The sequence below is a fragment of the Solea senegalensis genome, linkage group LG1 (genome assembly GCF_019176455.1).
Source record: "Solea senegalensis isolate Sse05_10M linkage group LG1, IFAPA_SoseM_1, whole genome shotgun sequence".
Lineage (NCBI taxonomy): Eukaryota > Metazoa > Chordata > Actinopteri > Pleuronectiformes > Soleidae > Solea > Solea senegalensis.
The window spans coordinates 28,097,654-28,117,624 of NC_058021.1; the positions used below are offsets into that span (position 1 = coordinate 28,097,654).

At 39.1% G+C, this 19,971-nt stretch overlaps 1 protein-coding gene across 1 annotated transcript in view; it reads right to left on the minus strand.

The window, feature by feature from the left end:
- abi1a (abl-interactor 1a) overlaps positions 1-19,971 on the minus strand; it is a 46,616-nt gene that overhangs the window by 9,653 nt on the left and 16,992 nt on the right. Inside the window, 5 exon segments of the mRNA XM_044035058.1 lie at positions 1,063-1,163; positions 4,346-4,486; positions 5,626-5,729; positions 6,320-6,334; positions 9,793-9,969. Coding sequence (XP_043890993.1) covers positions 1,063-1,163; positions 4,346-4,486; positions 5,626-5,729; positions 6,320-6,334; positions 9,793-9,969 — 538 coding nt within the window.

The window sequence follows — 19,971 nt, forward strand, 5'->3', positions numbered from 1 at the left end:
AGTGATCATTAGCTGCGGCCCTAATATGTATTGATATAATGTGTATGCATTTAAGACACAGAGTGTTATGCCTCATATTTATGGAATGTTTCTCTGTTTACAAAGTGTTGTTATTTGTCTACAAAGAGGATTCAGTATTTTTTTTATTGTGGTAATTATTTGGACATATCGCCCAGCCCGACTTTTGCTCCAGCCAGTATATTCAAATGTGTTTTTTATGGCATTATATATAGATAAGGACTTGTGGTGCATACTTAGAGGCAATATGTAATCTTGCATGGCAGTTATTCCATCTGTGGTTTCTTTAAGTACATAAAAGTAAACTGGCTGAGGCAAGACAGGTATGTGCACTCTGCAAACAGCTAAGCTGTGTGTTGACATGGCTAAGCTGCCTGTTACTGTTTGGAAAGTTAGAGTCATCCCTTTTTCCTCAGGTCAAACAGACCAAAATGTAAAAGAAAGAAAAATGTGTATAACAGCAGATATTTGTTAATAAAACAATTATATTTAAAATGTTATTGTCAGGACAGAAACTCACTTAAACCAGAGTTGGAGCACATTAAAGATTAACCATATTTAGCAGCTCTGTAACACAGTTAATTTGCAGAATTTTCAAAAAGCAGGAAACTGGTTGGGTATAATCCCCCAGAATCCAGTCAGAATTTCAGAATTTCAGAATTCACAAACCCTGTCACAGGATTTCAAAACCACTGCCACTCACTTCAGAAGCAAAAACACACTTAGTTAGTTAGTTGCACTTCTGTGTTATTTGTTGCATGTTTAGTCATGCAACAAAGTCATACACAAAGTACAGTTCATTTCTTTCCATGGACATGTACTACATTGTGTTGTGTCGAGCAGGGGTCTCAAATTCAAATGATCTGGGGGCCAAAGAACATCTGGTTTGGAAGGGGCCGGTATATCATGATACTCCATTATGATATCATAATAACATCTGTGATGATATTTCAGAGAATTTCAAAATAACGTGTTTGTTTTGATATAGAATGATATAAAGTACACAATAAAAACAGTGCAGTAAGTAGTAGCATCAGTGCTCACCTGGTCCTGGTGGTGGAATGGAGGGTGTAGGCACTGCGATTGGAATGCCAATTCCACTGCTGCCGCTGCTCTCCCTGCTGCCGCTTCCCCCACTGCTTCCACTGCAGAGACAGAAGAGAAAGGGGACATCGGTTTATTCAGGGCAACTTGCTCAGCATACACAAACCAGGTGAATGTACATGTGTAAAAACTCAACTGCATCTGAGCTTCTGTTCTGTTTTGTAACAATAAAACTGAAAAAATTAGCATTTTCTTTTTACTTGTGTCCTTACATTTTTTTTATATGTCCATACTGATTGACTCATGCTGTGTCGGCTTGTTAAGACTGAGCTGCAGAGTGACACACCCAGGTGAGCCAGACAACAGACTACTGAAGATACAGGTCATAAATCAGTGTAACAGAAAAAACAGGAAAGGATCCAAAGTTTTAATGTATAACTTTGCAAGCAGTTGTCCCACTATGCTGTGGGACAACCCCACGGTTGTGGACCTGCCAACTGCCAAACCTGCCACAACGTCCAGCAGGGTCTTCCCAGTCTGGCAGGTTTGGCTCCAGTCTGGCAAGTTCACTTCCACAACCGCTGGGTTGTCCAAGTCCGGTAGCTTCAGTTCCACAACCGTGAAGCTGTTCTGGTCTGGCAGGTTCAGATCCACAACCGCAGGGTTGTCCCAGTCCAGAAGGTGGTAAAGGGTTAGGAATCTTTTTCCTGAATCTTTGGGCAACCACAGGAGCCATGCTCCATCTAATTTGTATCACAATTAACATGTAAAGCATGTACGAAACATACAAAACCACAGCCCGATTCATCCGCAGTTTGTTTTTCTGTGACGTAAAGGTAAACAGGAATCTGATTCAATATGCAAAAGCTCATAGAGAGTTACAAAATCCACTTCAAATCCTCTGAACATTGTATCCAGGTCCTGGGTCACTTATGTCATCCTCTCAGCTGATCTTGTCAGTCCCCATTTTTCAATTAAAACCTAAAGGTGACAGAGCTTTTTCCTCTGCCCCAAAGCTCTGAAGATCTGGAATAATCTCCTGTCCCACGTCATGTCCTCTCTCACAATGGACACTTTTTCAATCATGCTTTTAATCCTGGTTTTGTCTGATTCTATGTATCTATAAATTTGTTACTTTTAATTTGTCTTATTTGTATTTTGTCTGAACCTTTTTGGCTTACCTCCCGCTTTTAATAAGTTTCATACATAAACAAGACTTGAATTAATAAATCTGTGGACTGAGGAATTTAGATTAAAATGGGGAGAAACATGCTAATTCCATACAGAAAGACAGAACAGAACCTAGTTTTTGTGATGCAACACTTGGAAAAAACAAACATTTATAAAACAGATTGCATTACCAGGCTTCTGCAGTGAGGACATTTTCTTGAGACAGTGATACCTGCATGAGGCAGATAATAACAGTGGGGAAACAAAGACGGTGTTTGGTTATTGAATTTTGGCTTCTGTCGAGGATGACAGAGACTGATGAGCAAAAAAAAAGCACAGCCAAATGTGTAATCCAATAGTCACGCCACAGCAATATCAGCAGGATGGCAGAGTCTGAGTCTGCTAAAGTAATATTAGAGCAGATGAGTAACAGTGATGTGGCCTGTGTGTTTTCTTGTTGCTCCACAAGGCCATTAATTACACACAGACAACGTGGAGTTTGGTTTTCATTGAGAAAAGAAGCAGCAGCAGCTCTGACAACAAACAGCAGCTCCTGTACAAACACACACGGGCCGGGGAGAGCGGTGGTGTGAGGCGAGGGTAGGCGAAATGCAAAGTTATGTAATATTTATGAGCATCACAGTCAGCGTAATAAGCTTTTTAGTTAATGAGGCAACTTCACTCACTCGTAACTCACATTTGATTAAAACGTCCGCTGCTTTTTCTGCGCTGGAGAATTTTGGGAGGCTTATCCAAGGGTTTGAATGTTGCAGGTTTTTTTTAAAACCGTATTTGATATCAAAGGCTTTTACAGATATGAATCTGTGATGAAAGTGAAAAACCAGTCAGACAAGTGTTCAATTTAGTGCAGTGACGGAGAGGAGGAGGTGTGAGATGCTCTAAGGCCTTACCCACAGTGAAACAGAACTTTCCCTAAACAATACAATTCAAGAAATTCTTTGTTCACATGAAATCCCCCCAAAATGATGTGGAGTACAAACTCCTAACACAAGAAGTTGACAAAGACAAAACCTGCATTTTAGGGATCCCATAAATGCTGGTTACATGTGGATAAAAACCCAAAATGACACAAAACTGGAGCAGAATCTCTTAAACTCATTCTCATTTATGTGTACAGGACCTAGAACTTGGACATGAGATTCTGTTGGTTGGAATACTAAATCCACTCATATCCTTACAAAATTCGATAAAAAAAAGACACATTTTAGTTTTACTTTCTATTTTCTATTATAGTTGTGCACGGTTATTATCTTCAGCTTTATTGGGTCAGCAGGGGGCAACAATGTAATCTAATTGAAATCATGAGTCCAATAGTGAATCAACTGCTCACTGCTTTTAATTAATGTAACTTGGAAAGTTTCTTTTTTCTGCTACAATCTGCTCTTTATTGGTATATCATGATTCTGTATTTTCTTTTCTCTATTTTCTCCATTTTTCTTTTACAACTTTTTGTTTTTGATAAATATTTGAACAAATATTGCAAATACACATAGCTAAAAGGAACAAAAACTGTTCAGTAAACTGTATGTATGAACATTTAAGATCTCACACTTCAGTGAGTCTGTTGTTTTAAAGATAGATATTTACCCCTGTATTACAGCTACAACTATTTTTTATTCAATATTAGGCCAATGGTGTCCTAAACTACTGTCTTCAAGAGCTGTGCTGATAGAGACACATTGTTATATTTACTGCACTGAAATTCAAATCCAGTTATTTTTCAGTCTTTCACATCTATAAAAAGATTTCACAGGGACAAAAGCTTTTTACTGTGATTTTAATTATTTTGCTGACTAATGCTGTACTCATCGGGATGATGCTGGAATTTTATGATTATCAGTGAGAGACAGATTCCACCTTTTTTTGTTACATGAAGACCCTGTGCATCTTCATTCTGTGTGGCAACACTGCAGTGATTTCATTAAAATTAATGAGGTGCCTGTGTCTCCTCACTTTGTGCTGAGGTTGTTCTGAGCATGGTTTAGCAGTCAATTTACAGCCGTATAAAAAACTGTGAACAATGGTAATACGCTTCTGTGTGAACTTGTGAATGAGCGTGTGCATCCTTTCGTATTCATCTGATTGCATCTACCTGTGTGTGCGTTGCCTCTGGTTGAGCGACGCCGTGCGGCCGGGGCTGTGCTGGCTGCCCATTCGTGCAGGGCTGGTCATATAGTCGTTGGGAACTGTGGGCGGCTTCACCGGCTCCAGAGTCTTATAGGGTGTGTTGCGTCTGCAGTAGTGTGAGAATGGGAAAACAAAGAACAAAATAATGACAAATTAAAGACGAAAAACATCATAAATCAGATTCTAGCACCACCTCTAGTTGGTACCACGTAGACTCTAGCACTCACGCTCCAGTGAGTGTTCACTGGAGCGTTGTAAATCCAGTTTACACAGCTGGATGCTGCAGAATGTGCACAGTTTACTCGGATTAGAGTCGCCGATCGCTGCTGCATCAGATGACGACTGGCAACATCAGCACATGACCCCTGTCTTGATTAGATGATGTGAATACATTTAATGTAAAAGTCAACACTTATCTTTTTCCTGCATCCCCCAAGCTCTTGTCACATGCATATGACCAAACCCGATTTGAACCTGATACATGTCCTGGATTTTTTTATCCGAGCCTAACAAATATTTGACAGTTAGAGGAAGCTGATGCTTCTCTGACTGTCACGCAGGTGGTTGTTAGCCTCCATTTATGGTTATGGTATTTGACAAAATGTATCATTACATACAGGAGGAAGCTACTAATGGCCCATGAACACACACACACACACATGCACGGATACACACAAGTCACACAACTTATGAGTTATCACCAGCAATTATGAGTGCGATAAAATCTCAGACTCATCGTTAAATAACAATTAGTTCTCCTTCTGTAAATCTTGTTAAACTGTATGAAATAACTATTTACATAATCCAATCGTCATGGTTTATTTTGAGTTGTTTTGGAGGAAAACGATAACATCCACCGTGGATGGCTTCAAAAGCCTTTGCATTGTGTTCACTGTCCCGTTCTAAACAGAAAAATTAGGTCAAATTACTTAGCTTTTAATTAACTTCGTTTTATGCTTATGATTACATAATTGTACTCATTATACATCTATTTATTAAATTTCACATTGTATTTTCAACACCCTTTTTTTTAAATTCACCCTAGTTTACTCTACGTTTCATAAAAAGAACTTGAATCAAATTTGTCTCGATGCTCTAATCACAAATAACGTCCCATTGACGGTCCCCATTCAGTTTGCCATTTAAAAAAAAACAAACTTAAACTGCATGTGCCTTGTGTCTTTTTTTCCAAAATCAGTGTTTGATAATTAGTTGACTTTTATGACATCTTTAATAAAATCTTACCCGAGGGTGCCACGCCCCGACATGGGAGGACTCGGTGGCTTCTGCGTTGGTGGATTGGTCCTCGATAGCGTTCCACCTCTAATGGCCTGATTGTTTCCATGTTGCTGTAGTTAAAAGAAAAGAAAAAAAAAGGAAGATCCTTATTCAAAACAGACAAATAACTTCAGACACAAAGAGCACGATGGCTACTCATGTGACAGGAATCAGATGATGTAGGCTGCCCAGATAACGACTCTTCAACAGCTGAACAGAGTTATGTAACTCCACCACAGCTTCAGTCAGTGTGATCGCAGGTTAGAAACATTTGTGTAGTTATAGTAAATTCTCTTGCAAAACACCTGGATCCTAAGTAACGTAAAAAAAATATCAAAACAAGTGAAGCTTTGAGTAAAGGATTAACTCTGTTGCAGTATAAAATACAAAGCATAGAGAAAGAGCTGTCTGGGAAGCCTACAAACATTTTAAATAGACGAATATACAGTTATGGACGACAACATGACGTGTAAATTAGACGACAAAATGTACAAAAGGGGTCAACTGACAAGGGAATGTGTTCTAGACTTAAGGACTACAGGTCAGTTAATGGGAAATAACATAGGAAATCGTGACAATATTTACATGTATAGGGGTTTGCAGGGGAGTTCTATCAATAATACATTACAGCAAAATGGGTCATGTGACAAACCAGACTTACCTTGGCTTTTAACCACTTAAGTGTGGGCAAAAAGGAGGAGAGAAAAAAGAGACAGAAAGAGGGCATGTCAAAATGGCCATGTTTGAACGGATCACAGGAGGTCAAAGTACAATGATGTCTCACTGTATTTATTTACAGTGAGTAAACATTTAGCAAGACCTGGGCAGGTCACACAAGCAGAGGGAAACACTGTGGCTTCAGACTGTGACTCGAACCACACCCAGAGTTCAGAGTCACACTGAAGTGATCTAAAGTCTATTGTGCATGAATGAAACAAGTTTTATCTGTCTGAAACTCCCTGACATTTAGAATTTCACCTTATTACATCATAAAGCTCTGTAACATAATTCTTCTGAATACATATTTTCATATATTTTTGGTTTTTTTAGACAAAGATCCAGGTTATTTTTAATCCTGGCTACAACAAATGAAAAAAAAAAACACATCTCAGTAATTGTACGAAGGGATGTCAAAGAGAATATAGAGCCAACATAGCAGCAGGGATTATCTGCACTTTGACAACTGCAGAGTCAAGTGGCTCATCTATAATGCAGAGTCCCCGATGGCCTTTGCAGAAAAGCATTGTAGCATCACAAGAGAGAAAGAGAGAGAAGGAGAGAGGATGAAACCAGAGGCAAGAATATTCAGAGCATGGGTCAGCATGAAATGATCTGAAAAAAACAAAAAACACAACAACATTCTGTGCAGCTAATTAAGGATCCATTTTATGTTCAAATGTCACATTATCAGAGCTTGACAAGATTCAATTCACAATATAGGTCATACTGACCACTTTCCCTCATCTTCATGGCAATGGCTGTACATCCTTGTTATGTATCACAGACTATACAGTCAGCATGGAGATGCTTTAGTAACGTCCAATCAGAATTATAAACAGACTCTTTATCTTATCGAGTCTGGGAAGGCTTCACAGGTGGAGATGGGGTGAAAATCCACAGTGCTGCAGTCTGGTGGAGCTGAAAATGTGGTTTTCAAACCTCAAAATTATGTTTTGTTTTGGCCAAAATAATAAGTGGAATAATTTTGGTCAAAATTATTAACTGAAAAATCAGAAAACATTTACTAATTATAAAAAAAACGCTCAAACGGTTGATATTTAATTTGGTATTCAATTAATAATTGCAGCCCTGAATTAAACAGGAGTTCAATGTACAAATAACAGAAAAAGGGACAAAAACATTACATTTCTTAAAACCTTTCCTGTAACTTAAATTGCATAACTGACATCACACTAAATACCCAGCAAGTGCAACAAATGACATCATCGTCCCTTAATTCCTGAAAGCCCCACTGACGAGATTAAGCATCAGCTGACTGGAAGAATAAATCTCGTCTTTCGTATTAATGCCAAAAAACATTATGTCACCGTCAGGACACCTTGAGATGAAGCAACCTGATCTGTCAATGTCACCTGCTATATTCCTGATGTGGCCAACTGATTTCACTGATTTAATACTGTGAAGAATAATCAGATTATCTGACAGATTAATTCTACCTTCTTATTTCTCTCAGTTCTTTCAGATCTGAGAACAGCTTTGGTTAAATAATGCATACGAGGGTCTACATGGTGTTTATCTTCAGTTTTACTGCTCCGGTTTGGTGTTTAACTACACAAACACTACGAGAGGCTATAAAACCAATTCAGAATTTAGGCCAACACAAACACTTGCATTCACCAGCAGTAAATTTGACAGTTAACTGGAGCCAGTGGACATGATTTAAACTCCCATTAAAGTATTGATTCTGGTCAGTAAGTATTGATTCTGGTGAGAAAGTAAACCATGGCAATAGATATTCTATACAAGCCAGGCTTATGTCCGGAGCCATCACAGGACACTGTATGAATAAATATGGAGTGCTGATGGTGAATATTAATCAGCTCTTCAGGTTGTGACATGCATATGTGATGTGATGCGAGTGATGGACTTTTGCAGGCACCTCTGTGAGTATGTTGCAAATGTGTGAAGACATGAGGAAATCAACTGATATTCAGAGAGGAGTTCATACCTCATGTTCTAAAAGTGTCTCAAAACAATCATGGAGTATGGTGGTTTACATTTTGTGCAACCACACGTTGGTCGGCTAATTTTGAAATACAAAAACATGTAATTATTTATTAATTCATGAACTTGGAAACTTAATTTGATTAAAAAAATAATGTCCTGTCATATTCTATTAGAGAATAGTCCTTAAAGGACATACATACATACATACAGTAGGTAATTGCTAGCCTCGATCTCTCCAGTGTTGCCAAATCTACCAACTAAATACCTTTTCACTGTACTCAGTGTTTAACCAGTCAACACACACAAACATTAAAACATTTTTGTTTTTGCTTTTATGATTATGACACTTAAACTATTTTTAGCAACAGGAAGTCTCTGCAGCTAACTGTGGGTCTGAACAAATTGTTTTAACACATAAAATTGAAAACGACTCATGCATAATTTGGGTTCTATTAGGAGGATTTAGGACCTTAAACAACCTAATTAAGCCAAACCAACAACCTCCAGATACTAGCTTATTACTTAGCACAAAAAAACATTGTGTTAATTGAGTTTTAAGTACATGATCTTCATAATAATTTAGGAAAGTGGTGGGAAACGCAACCAAATTACAAGCATCACTCCACATTGGCCATCACACCGTTCCACCATGACAGAGCAGTCCAATATAATTCGCTACACAATAAATGGAGAGTGGGACAATGGCTTTTATCCTGCCTTATCAATGCCTGTAACACTTCGGGATGGTTATGGCGGGGCCTCTAATTCAATCTGTTGGACAGCTGAGATTGATTGGCTGATTGATGGAGCGGAGGGAGCTCCAGGGAGAGGATGAATATCGTGAAAATGCCTGCAGCCATCAGGAAATGATGTCATTACCACCGCTGTCAGGACGACCCACTGACCCCTAACATGAGCCCCGATGGCAGGGAGGAGGGGGAATTGTTGCCCTTGGATCATCACAATTCAGCACATCTAAAATCAGCTTTTATACAGCCTTTCAGATGTGAACTTACCCTCTAATCCAACTGTAACATCATTCCTCTGTGAAGGTTTAGAGAAACTCAAGAACAAGATTACAAGAGCGGACAGGGCCTAAGTGCCTTTAAAAACGTCTAATAATAGAGCCATTTCATCTGAAAGCTACATGATGCAATCGGTTTTTTAGCTCCCCTACAACCCCCCAGCCCATTCTCACCAACCCATGCTGGAACATATTTCTGTGCGGTCAGAAAAGGTGCTCAGTGAAGATGAAAGAGAAAGCACAAGAGATGAGTGTGAAAACAAGTCAAAGTGGGCGAGAGAGAAAGAAGAGTGGAGGGGATACAAATACCTCTGGCAAGAAAGAAGAGAGGAAGGGTCGGAAAAAATGTAGAAGGAAGTGGTTCAACAAGGGGTGGATATGAAACAATAGAAAACTAGGAAAATAAGGAGGGATCTGCTCACCTTCACACCATGGCCAACATCGTCCAGTACATTGTAGTCAATAGGCTTCCTGATGTACCTGACAGGCCGCTCCATATTTGCCGGTGCTATGATTTTATGGGTCCTTGCTGTGTTCTTGTTGGTGGTCAGGATCCCGATCTCTCGCCTGGCAACCTTCTCTTTGTGGATGTCCACAGTCTGTGAACAACACAGTGAGGAGGGGAGTGTGATTGATTGATTGATGCCACAATGATGTCCAGTGCAACAGGGTCCACTGGGATGAAATGAACATGACATGTAGCAGATTTTAATAAAATCATGAGGTTGTACTTTTCATCACTGGGGTCTTAATCTTTTTACAACAACCAGTGCACACAAATAAAAATCGATCGTTGTGCAAACTCTACATCCTGGAGAGAATGATGGCCGGGGGCATGTTCATGTGAAAATTTCTGAAATATTATTTGGTATGAATGAGTTCATCTTATTTCACCAGATTACTCAGGGGAAATTTGACAAGATGTGAAAGATATAGAGTGATTTTAAGAACCTAATTTTAGAAAAACAAGATTACTGCGTACATTTGAAACTGCAAGTGGCAAATTACAATGTATTATTTATTCTTCTTAAGACCAAGAGGGACTCCCCGAAGAAATGTGGAAAGAAAATGTTCACATAATTACCCAGCCGTATTAAAAATGAATCTCCTGGCTCCTCTGTGAATAACAACTCAGAAAATGTATTTTCATTCAGTATGATGGATGCTTATAGCCCATATTTGATTATATCTATATGTAAATTTTTAATAAATTGATTGGTTACTGATTGGTTACTGATTGGTACATTAGATGTAGTGAGTTTTCAGTGTAGTTCTACAATAAATGATTAGCACTGTTATCAATTAATCTGTCCATTTTTTCTTGTTTCATTTCTTTGGTTTATGAAATAATTCAATAATATTCCCTATGGTTCATATACATATCAACCACTGTGTTTAAAAATGTCTTCAACAGGGATGAGCATGAATCCTCGATTCTTTGTTTGTCACTTTGCACATTATATCAATGATTCCAAGGATTAAAAACAACAACAACACATTTCTACTCAAATGACGACCTAATTTCTGGTGCACTGATTTCCACAATGCATCTTGAAGCTGCTCTTCTAAGCTCAACAAGCTATAGATCCAGCAAAAGTGAGGAAATTTACCAGGGTCTTCATATGCATTTCATCAACTGCTCCTCGTAGCTCAAAATACTGTGAACCCTGAATTACTTTCATTAGCTCTCATGTGCTGGAGTTTGAATATTCGATGAATAATCCTGTCAAATATTTGACTCGCATTTTTGCTTGAAATGCCCGCTCCTACTGTGCAAACCATTGCTTAGATTTCTAACTCCCACCAAGTCGCGAGGAGCCCGGGAGCAGCTGCCCTTCCGCTGACAGATGAAAGGCTGCAATGTCTGCTGAGGGCAGACCAGCAAAACGATGGGTCTCTCATAGTGAGGAAGGAGCAGGCGGCCAGCACCAACAGAGGATTCCTTTCATTTCACAGGGATCTGGAGCTGGACTGAGCACTGTCTTCTTATGCAGCACTGTTCCACTGTATGGCCGACTTAGCCTTGAAGTATCACTCGTCCCAGGGTTGAAGACACTGACAACACTGTTCAGAATAAGTCTTAAAATGAGCTAAAGCTGCATAACATAATGTAATGTAATGTAATGTAATGTAATGTAATGTAATGTAATGTAATGTAACATCAAAAAAGATATCTATATATATATATATATATATATATATATATATATATATATATATATATATATATATATATATATATGTATATATAGAGAGATATTGACCTGAAAACTGACAACTTACACTGTTCACAGGCTGATGCAAGCAGATTCTTACAGTACCAGCAAGTATGCAAGAGAGTGGATTGTTAGAAATTACAGGAATATAGAGGGACATATTTCATAACAGGCAAAGTTGTTCACACATAATTGCTCCCACAGAGAATTACAGTAAAAAAACCTAAACAGCCATTCCGTTTCAATACCCCTTTGTGTTTTCTTGAATTAGGAGGGATGACAGAGCATTGGCTACAGTCATCTTTTTAACCTGAGCTAGATAAAAAGCGACATGAGAAAACTGTCCAATGAGGTGGATAAAACAGTGTACCAATGTGAAATTTTAACGGCATCTCCAGTGAGCAGGAGTGCTGCCTGGATTGTCTGACTTAATATACTGTAACTGCGGCTCAGAGATAATACTCAAATTTCACACCATCATAAATCATGACAATCTGGAAAACAGCTGGGCCAAAAATCTAATCAGTATCTTTGGCTTTCATTCACAGGGGGATGATGGGGTTCAAAGATTGGCTATGAGAGAATCTGTTGGGAGCCGACTAGACTCAGGAAGACTAGAGTCAGGAAAAACTCAATCATTCTGGGTCTGGAGTATAATATGACATTGTGTCATCACAACACCAACATGATGACTTCTCTGACTGGAATAAAGATAACTGTCAAGACGTGAGTGTGGAACATTGTTGTAAGATATTATGAGGAAGTGGGTGTGTGTGTGTGTGTTTGTTTGTGAGCAGACAAAGAGGAAATGTTTCCCTACATATCACTATCTGAATTTGAAAACTCTTTCTAAAGAAGAGCTGTACTTAAAATCTATATATATATGTAAAAAAACAGGAAAGCATATGGCTGAATAACAAACTGCCCCTTATCAGAGAGCAGCTTGACAAACATCAACGTTGCTGGTGAAGAAAAGGAAGTGAGAAGGCAATGTGGTGTGTGAGCTCATCTCCTTCCTGTATGTCCATAAAATAGAAACAGCATAGGCAGTTGTTTGGCAACAGCTGGCAGATGGTGCGTTCAAAACCACCTTCCTTAGCAAACCTCTACACAACTAGCGGTCACATCCAGTCAAGACAGTGTTGCTAATCCACTAAATGGTGCTAAAAGAACTTTAAATGCATCTAAGAACAATCCAAAGTAGAAAAGCCCATTCTGGCTATTCATGAAGAACACATATCTTGGCAGTGACTGCTCAGTCAGTACCCTTTGTTTTTTCCTCATCTGACTCATTATCTGGCACCAAAGGTGTTTATTTGATTCCAGTGGGCCATGTGTTGAGAGGAAAGTGACTGAACAATGCGTCTTGCCAAAATGAAAGGTGGATGACTCACACATGTTCTCAACCACTGTTAACCATATGTTTGAGTTCAGCAGCAGTTTTCCCAGAGGACTGACCAATTTTGGCTCTGGTGTTTGGCTTCTCCAGCTACAGGGTTGTACGACCCAATCCCCGACGTCCCCCCCTAAACCCTTAAGTCCTGAACCCACGCAGACTTTGATGATGTCACTTACTAAGTGCCCAAGTGCGAGAGGCAGCAAATTTTAAGAGGAGGAATGGGATAACATTGTATCCACCATATTAAACAGCCTACACATGTGGTTTTATTTGGTAAGTTGGAGAATTTTCAGTTGTTGTGGTTTACTTTCTGTTGACATAACTAGTGGATGAGGGACTATAGTGATTTCACCTTTTGGGCAAAATGTCATTATAATAATCAACTTAAAATAAATAGTTGAATAAATTTTATCGCACATTCTCCCAGTAAGTGCCTATTTGAGGTGTCACTCTCTAGTTCTTTTTCCAACATGTCACTTTTGTTAAATGAAATCTTCTTTGCTATGGGAAACTTCAAGCTCCACATCCAAACTTCTGACATACATGCTGAAAATGACAAATGTTGAGTAGGATTTGACAGTACATATCCATCTTTGGCTGTTTTTCTGGTAGAAATTTTGTAGCAAAGGAATTACCTCACCTCCCCCAAGTGCAACGGTTCCACCCAAACAATTCCCCCAAGCAACTTCTTCACAGATGAGCACTGACATTTCCCAACAGAAGCAGTCAGACTGTTCTCTAATGCTGATTGTGCTGTAGTGATCTGGCTTTGTGAGAGATTTACAGAACTCTTCTTTCTGCACTCATGTTCAGACTCTTATTTTTACTCATTGGCTCGTCTATGTTCAACTATTCCACCACTTAGTCCTTCTCTTGGTGTTATATACCTCTTCCTCCACTCAATTTTCCTCAAACCCAGAATAGAGTCATCCACCTATGACCAGTCTGAAGATCTCGGTCATACATTTTAAACTATTGCCATCATCATCATATTCATCACCATCATCATGCAAATGTTATAGCCAAACACAGAAAAAAAGTCTAGTCAGTGAGATCACTTTGAACTCCGCTTTGTGGACGGTGTGGCACATTTCTTCCCATTTTGGGAAACAAGTGAGTCACGCAATGGCTGCCACAGTTGAGGATTCTTGTTGTGATAGCAACAAGTGCCTAAATATTTGGGATATATTTATTTTCTTTTAAGTTCAGATCGTAAGTGCTCTTAAGAAAGCACATAAATGTCACTGAGGGACATTTATTTTAAATTTGATGAGGAGGACTCTGACAGGTCAAAAATGTCTTTTTGGATACAGAATAAACCTTTTTTTTTTTCTTGGAGCTGTAAAGCAGACAGTTTTATTCATTGCTGATCAAGGTTGTCTTAAAATAAAGTCAGTCTCACGTTTGTGTTATTTGTCCAGTTAATGGACAAAGACGGTGCCAATTCCAAACAATCCTAGCTTCTAGATCTACAATTTCAAAATATATTTGATCCATGATATAAATTACATAATTGTGGACTAAATTTCTGTTACCTTTTCCTCACCATGTTTTTTTGTCAAATATTAAAAGCCCATGTATGAAATAAGACATATAAAAAAAGAAAGCATCCTCGTAAAATATTCTAAAAGTATCTACTTGTCTTCCATGATCTCAAGGGTGCCAATTAATGTTTTCCTCCACTCCACTGTGTGTTGTTGCGTGTGTATTTGGTTCATGTCTGTCTGATTAAAAGGTTTTGACCATAAATTATGTGTATGCTGTGGAGATCAGAGTGCATCGCCTGTGTTGCTTTCCTTCACAGACAATATATTTTGCAACCTGCATCTTTTTGGACAGCTGGGAATGTTTCCACACTGATCCTGACCCAGAGTCTCTCTCACCTCCCTCATACTGATTTACACTCCTCAGTCAGACTAGGGGAGAGAATAAGCCAATCAAAGGGCCAGGGAAGGAATTGCAAAGCCTTGCGCAAACGTAACTTGACAACTTCCCACTAGAGAAATACACAAACACACAGTGTTTTGAAGAGTGAGGTGAGACAGAAACGATATCTGTAAACTTTGATATGGAATCAAGACGGCTGGTTTCACTTCAGCACATACTTGAGAGAGGGGGAAACCGTCTTTTCAGCACATTGTGACCACTGGATGATGCCCTCAATAAAATGCCTATTATGCCCACACAAACACATAAAGCTGCACAGTAGCATGTGCCATAGGCGTAGTAGGTTTGAACTGGGTGATTACACACACACACCGTGGGGAAAAGGCTAAACACACCCTACATACCAATGTGTCTGTGTGCATGAGTGGCTGGCCAAACCAGACAAATGTACCAATGGTAATGATAGAGCTTTACTGTAGAAGATTAGAAGACTTTAAAAAAATGTTTTAGCAAACTGGCAGCAAGACATCTTCATCGTTCTCCCCTGAGGTTACACCCACATAGAACTTAAAAAGTACTAATTTCACATAGTATTGCTGTCCAAGAATACACAAGCATAAAGTATTTTTACTCAAATCAGTTCATAAATGGATTCGACATTTGGTTTTGAAACACAATGTAACAGAAAATCATTATTATTTCTGGCAAAGATAAGCTCGTCTTGACACAGCAGGGGTTAGAAATCCTTGTTCTGTGGGATTTCAAGGAGAAAGAACTTTGAAACATGTCATGTTAAACACATCTAAAAATTCAAGTTCAGGCTAATTATGTGAGAGGTTTTATCACATTGTCAGATCTGCTAACAGGTGAGGACAACGCAATGAGGCCACAGACCTTATGTTTCTCAGTAAAACCCTGACTCATTCACACACCATTAACAACGTTCACCCCAGAGAGCGGATTTGAACTATTTGTGATGCTCAGTGTGTTCCAATGGTTATTTAATGATAAAGTGCTGCAAGTACTGTTGTTTGAGCTAGTGTGAGCTTTTTTCCCCAGCTGCTCCTTCTACAGCCTTTTCCTACATATCTTGAAATAACTTTGTCAGAATTGGCACATAAACAAGTTTCTTCAGTGGGATCTGGAAACATGGACTAATAAAAAGCTTGAATTGTGATCACTCAACTCTATCATTAAGGCATCTGGTGGATTTGTTACATCATAACATGTTGAGGTTCTTCTTGGCAGAGAAGTTGGCCTTACTGTCTTTGGTTACATTGGACCGTAGTACTGTTAATGATAGAAAACAGAGATGTTCTTCATGTGATGTTCCAAGTTATCTAGATATTCTGGTAGTCTATATCTTCTCAATATCTAAATCCTTTCTGGTTTCTTTGTTCCATAGAACAAAGAAATAATTTCTTTGAGGTTTGGGAAACATTTTTCAACATTTTCTGGCATTATATGGGCAGAACATGTAACGGATTAATCGAGAAGATAATCTACAGATCATAAATCAATTATCAAAACAATCTTTAGATATAGCCCTAAATATTCTTTGTCTCCTATTTCTTCTTCTGCTTCTTTGCTGTGGACATCTTATGACCCCCTTTAAGTCAATCTTGTGACCTGCAGGGAAGTCCAGCTCACAGAAACCACTGTTCCAGGGCACCATGTTCTACATTTTAAGGACACTTCAAGTCACATGTCTGTTCCTTGTGTTTCTCGACTTCTGTAGCTGCTGCTTGTTTTGACTGAGTCTGTAGGAGCAATGCAATCCAACACTTCTCTGTGTTGAAGCAAAGCGGCTGTTAAGCAGATGCCTCGTTGTCGGGTCTTTTTCTCAGCCTGATTACAGCCATTACATTTGAAAACAGTCATCTGTGGAGTACAACAGTTGTCAAATGCTCCTTTGCTGTCCAAGCTTTCTTTTGCACTCTGAGCCACAATGTGAGGTCAAATGCCCCGCGGGGGATTTCTGAGTTTGGCAGCGTCTTGTTAAGCATCCCTGAAAAAAACGATTCTTCTTACAAATCTAACAACCCATGAGTGGCAAGGAGGTTGTAAGGACTGAGTAAGTGTGAAACACTCATCAAAACCAGTCAGGACTGCATGCCAAGGTCGACACTTTGTTTGCTAACACAGCACACATGAAAACACCTCGTCTGACTTTCACCAATTTAACTTTGGGCTGCAGCCAAAACGGCATTCTCACTGAGCTCTTAAGTTTACATGGAAGCTGAGAATTATGGCATCACATTTTGTACAACTGAGATAACAAACAGCTTCTGTGGGGGAGAGCAAGTGTTTTCTCAGCAGCCATGTTTACACAGAGCTGTCAAATAATTACTCTCACGCAGGGAGGATCTGCAGAACAAAGGTGTGATGATGAGATGTAATTGCAGATGGGTTGTTAAATGTGAAAGACTGCAATGGTAATGATGCTGCTGCTGCTGCTGCTGCTGCTGCTGCTGCTGGTGGGGCGGGGTTAGGAAGGGAAAAGCAAGAGAGGAAGTAGCTGCAGAGCAAAGGGCTGATGATTTACTAAACGTTAGTCACCAGTCGTTTCACATTGTCACTCACTCCCATTAGGACTCTATTCATGCAGGACGGATGTCATGCACTTGACATCAAGGCTTTACAGCTCTTACTACAGCCATGGTCTTAATGGGTAGTAGTCCTGATGATTAATAAAATAGAGGTCGACAGACAAATTATCCAATTTTGGCAACTGATTCATTATTAGTCAGTATAATTAGCATTTTATTGATGTTTTTGGCTATCTGGGTGTTATTGGCCAAAGAAAAAAAGATTTAAAGTAATTGCTTGGACAAAGCAGTTCATGGATTGTTTTAAACAAATATATATTTTAGTGTTTTGGATTATATTCAAGGACAGTACATTGATCTTTTGAAACTACAGCAGACTATTTTTGATGAAAAATGAAAAATGAAATAGTGAAATAATCACTATTAGTACTAATAGTGAAATAATCACTACTAGAATTTGGCGTCTTTTGTTGCAGCTTTTGCTTCATATGGTTTTAAACTACTATTTTGACATGCGGACAAAAAGACAGGGGCAACTCTAATATTTTGTTTGTATCTCAATTGTTCCAACTTGGGTCAATATGTCTGACATTTGTCCAATTATACTGGATATCTCGTGTGTAAAGACTGACATTTTTGAAGATCACTTATTTTTTTTTTTTTCCATTTAGAAACTGAGTTGCAAAGATAATTTGCTTTGGTTTATTTATGACGACAGGATGCAATCTAAAAATGCAATGACGTGTTGATGGATTGCTGCAATCTCACATTTGGTGTCTTACAAACCCATGAGGTTTGGGCAATTATGTGCATCACACAAAACGAAATAATTTTGTTTGATGACAGAAAACAATGAGAGAAAACAATTTCCTTTAAAAAAACGAAACAATTTTTTTTTTAAATATAGGTTTACTGGAGACTGTAAACCCAAACACGTTTGACCGATGGCCGTCCGAATCCAATAGACCACACAAAGACCCAGCTACACAGAAGGATACGTTGTTATAATCCAGTGGAAAAAGGAGGAGGCATGTAGATGAGGAGTAAACATTCACCAACTGTGACAAAAAAGGCACATTAATACACACTCTGCTTTTCACAACCAGAGTGGGAGAGACCACCAGTGGAGGCCTCAGAGAGAGACCCAAATACATAGGCAAGCAGTGGGATCAGCAGGAAACACAAGGACACACAGAGACACATATACACACACACACCGAGATGTAAAGCTTCATTTCCTGTTTGGATGAGTGCCATTCTTCCTCGAAGGGAGGTCAAAAAGCCATCAGTGCAGCACACAGAGACAAACCCAACAGGCTTTGCTTGTGAGTGTGTGCTTTCATCACAGAAATGCACTGAGACACACAAACACACCACCAGGCTGAGACCACAGACATAGAAAACAAATTCTAATTTGACTCAGGTGACCAGATAATAATATTGTGTAACTTGTGTAAAAATTGCTTTGTAGCGAGGCACACAACTGTGGGAACAAACTGGCAGTGTGTGTATGTATTTGTAATCTCTTTAGAACCTTTTCTGGCAACCATAACTTATTATCTTAAATACCATTTAAAAAATGTGGACTGAGTCATAAGGAGACACAGCAGAATAAAGCTGTACATCGTTCACATCAACTATGGAAGCCAGCATAATGCCTACTGATGACGTCCCCCAGTGGCAGCATGTATAGATTATAAAGAAAAGGACATACAATTCAACCTTGTGGAACCCCATATTCCATATCTGTGAGATAGGATTTAATGCAGCCAAAAACAGTGCAAGGGAGGCCAATAAAAGTGTGGAGTCCATTCTAAAATAATTGCGTGATCTACAGTATCAAAGGCTGCGCCTAAGTCAAACTTCATTTCTGAGGCTCCTCATTTCAAACCTCATTGAGGAACTGGTTACGTTTAGAGGTAAAGTTAGATTGTTTGGGGTTAGGCATTAGCTGGCTGTGGTTAAGGTTGGGGATACCACTTTGTATAGGCTGCCCAAATGAATGTAAATGAGTGCAGTGTCCCAAGAAGAATAGCTGTGCAGGCCTGCATGTTCGTGTGTGTGTCAGTTGCTTTAGCACTCTGCCTGCAGCCAGTTGTTGTGCAGTCTCATCTCTGTGGTCACTGGGTTCAGTCATCACACTGTCTAGCTCCACATCTAAGCACAATCCATTGACATCATTGTAAACACAGATGCACGGTTGTGCAATGTCTTTTCTACAGTCAAACCAATTGATCCATCTGTTTTATCACTACGTTGTTAAAGATGATGATTCAAACCATCACTTACTTGATTAACAGTAAAATATATACAATGACTTGAAGAAAGTTGTGCAATAAATTATTCGGAAACTGGTTTGGCCAATTGAACCTGATTAAATGTTTATTTTCAAAGCAATTTACTGATGCTACGTCTTGCACAGACGCCTACTTGAGTTTCCCACAGTTGCTGCCTGGAACTGACTCAGTACTTCCTCCCTTGCTAAAACAAGTATGTTATGAGACACATGGAAATTGTGATTTTTATTACTAAAAATGCTAATTCTAGCTG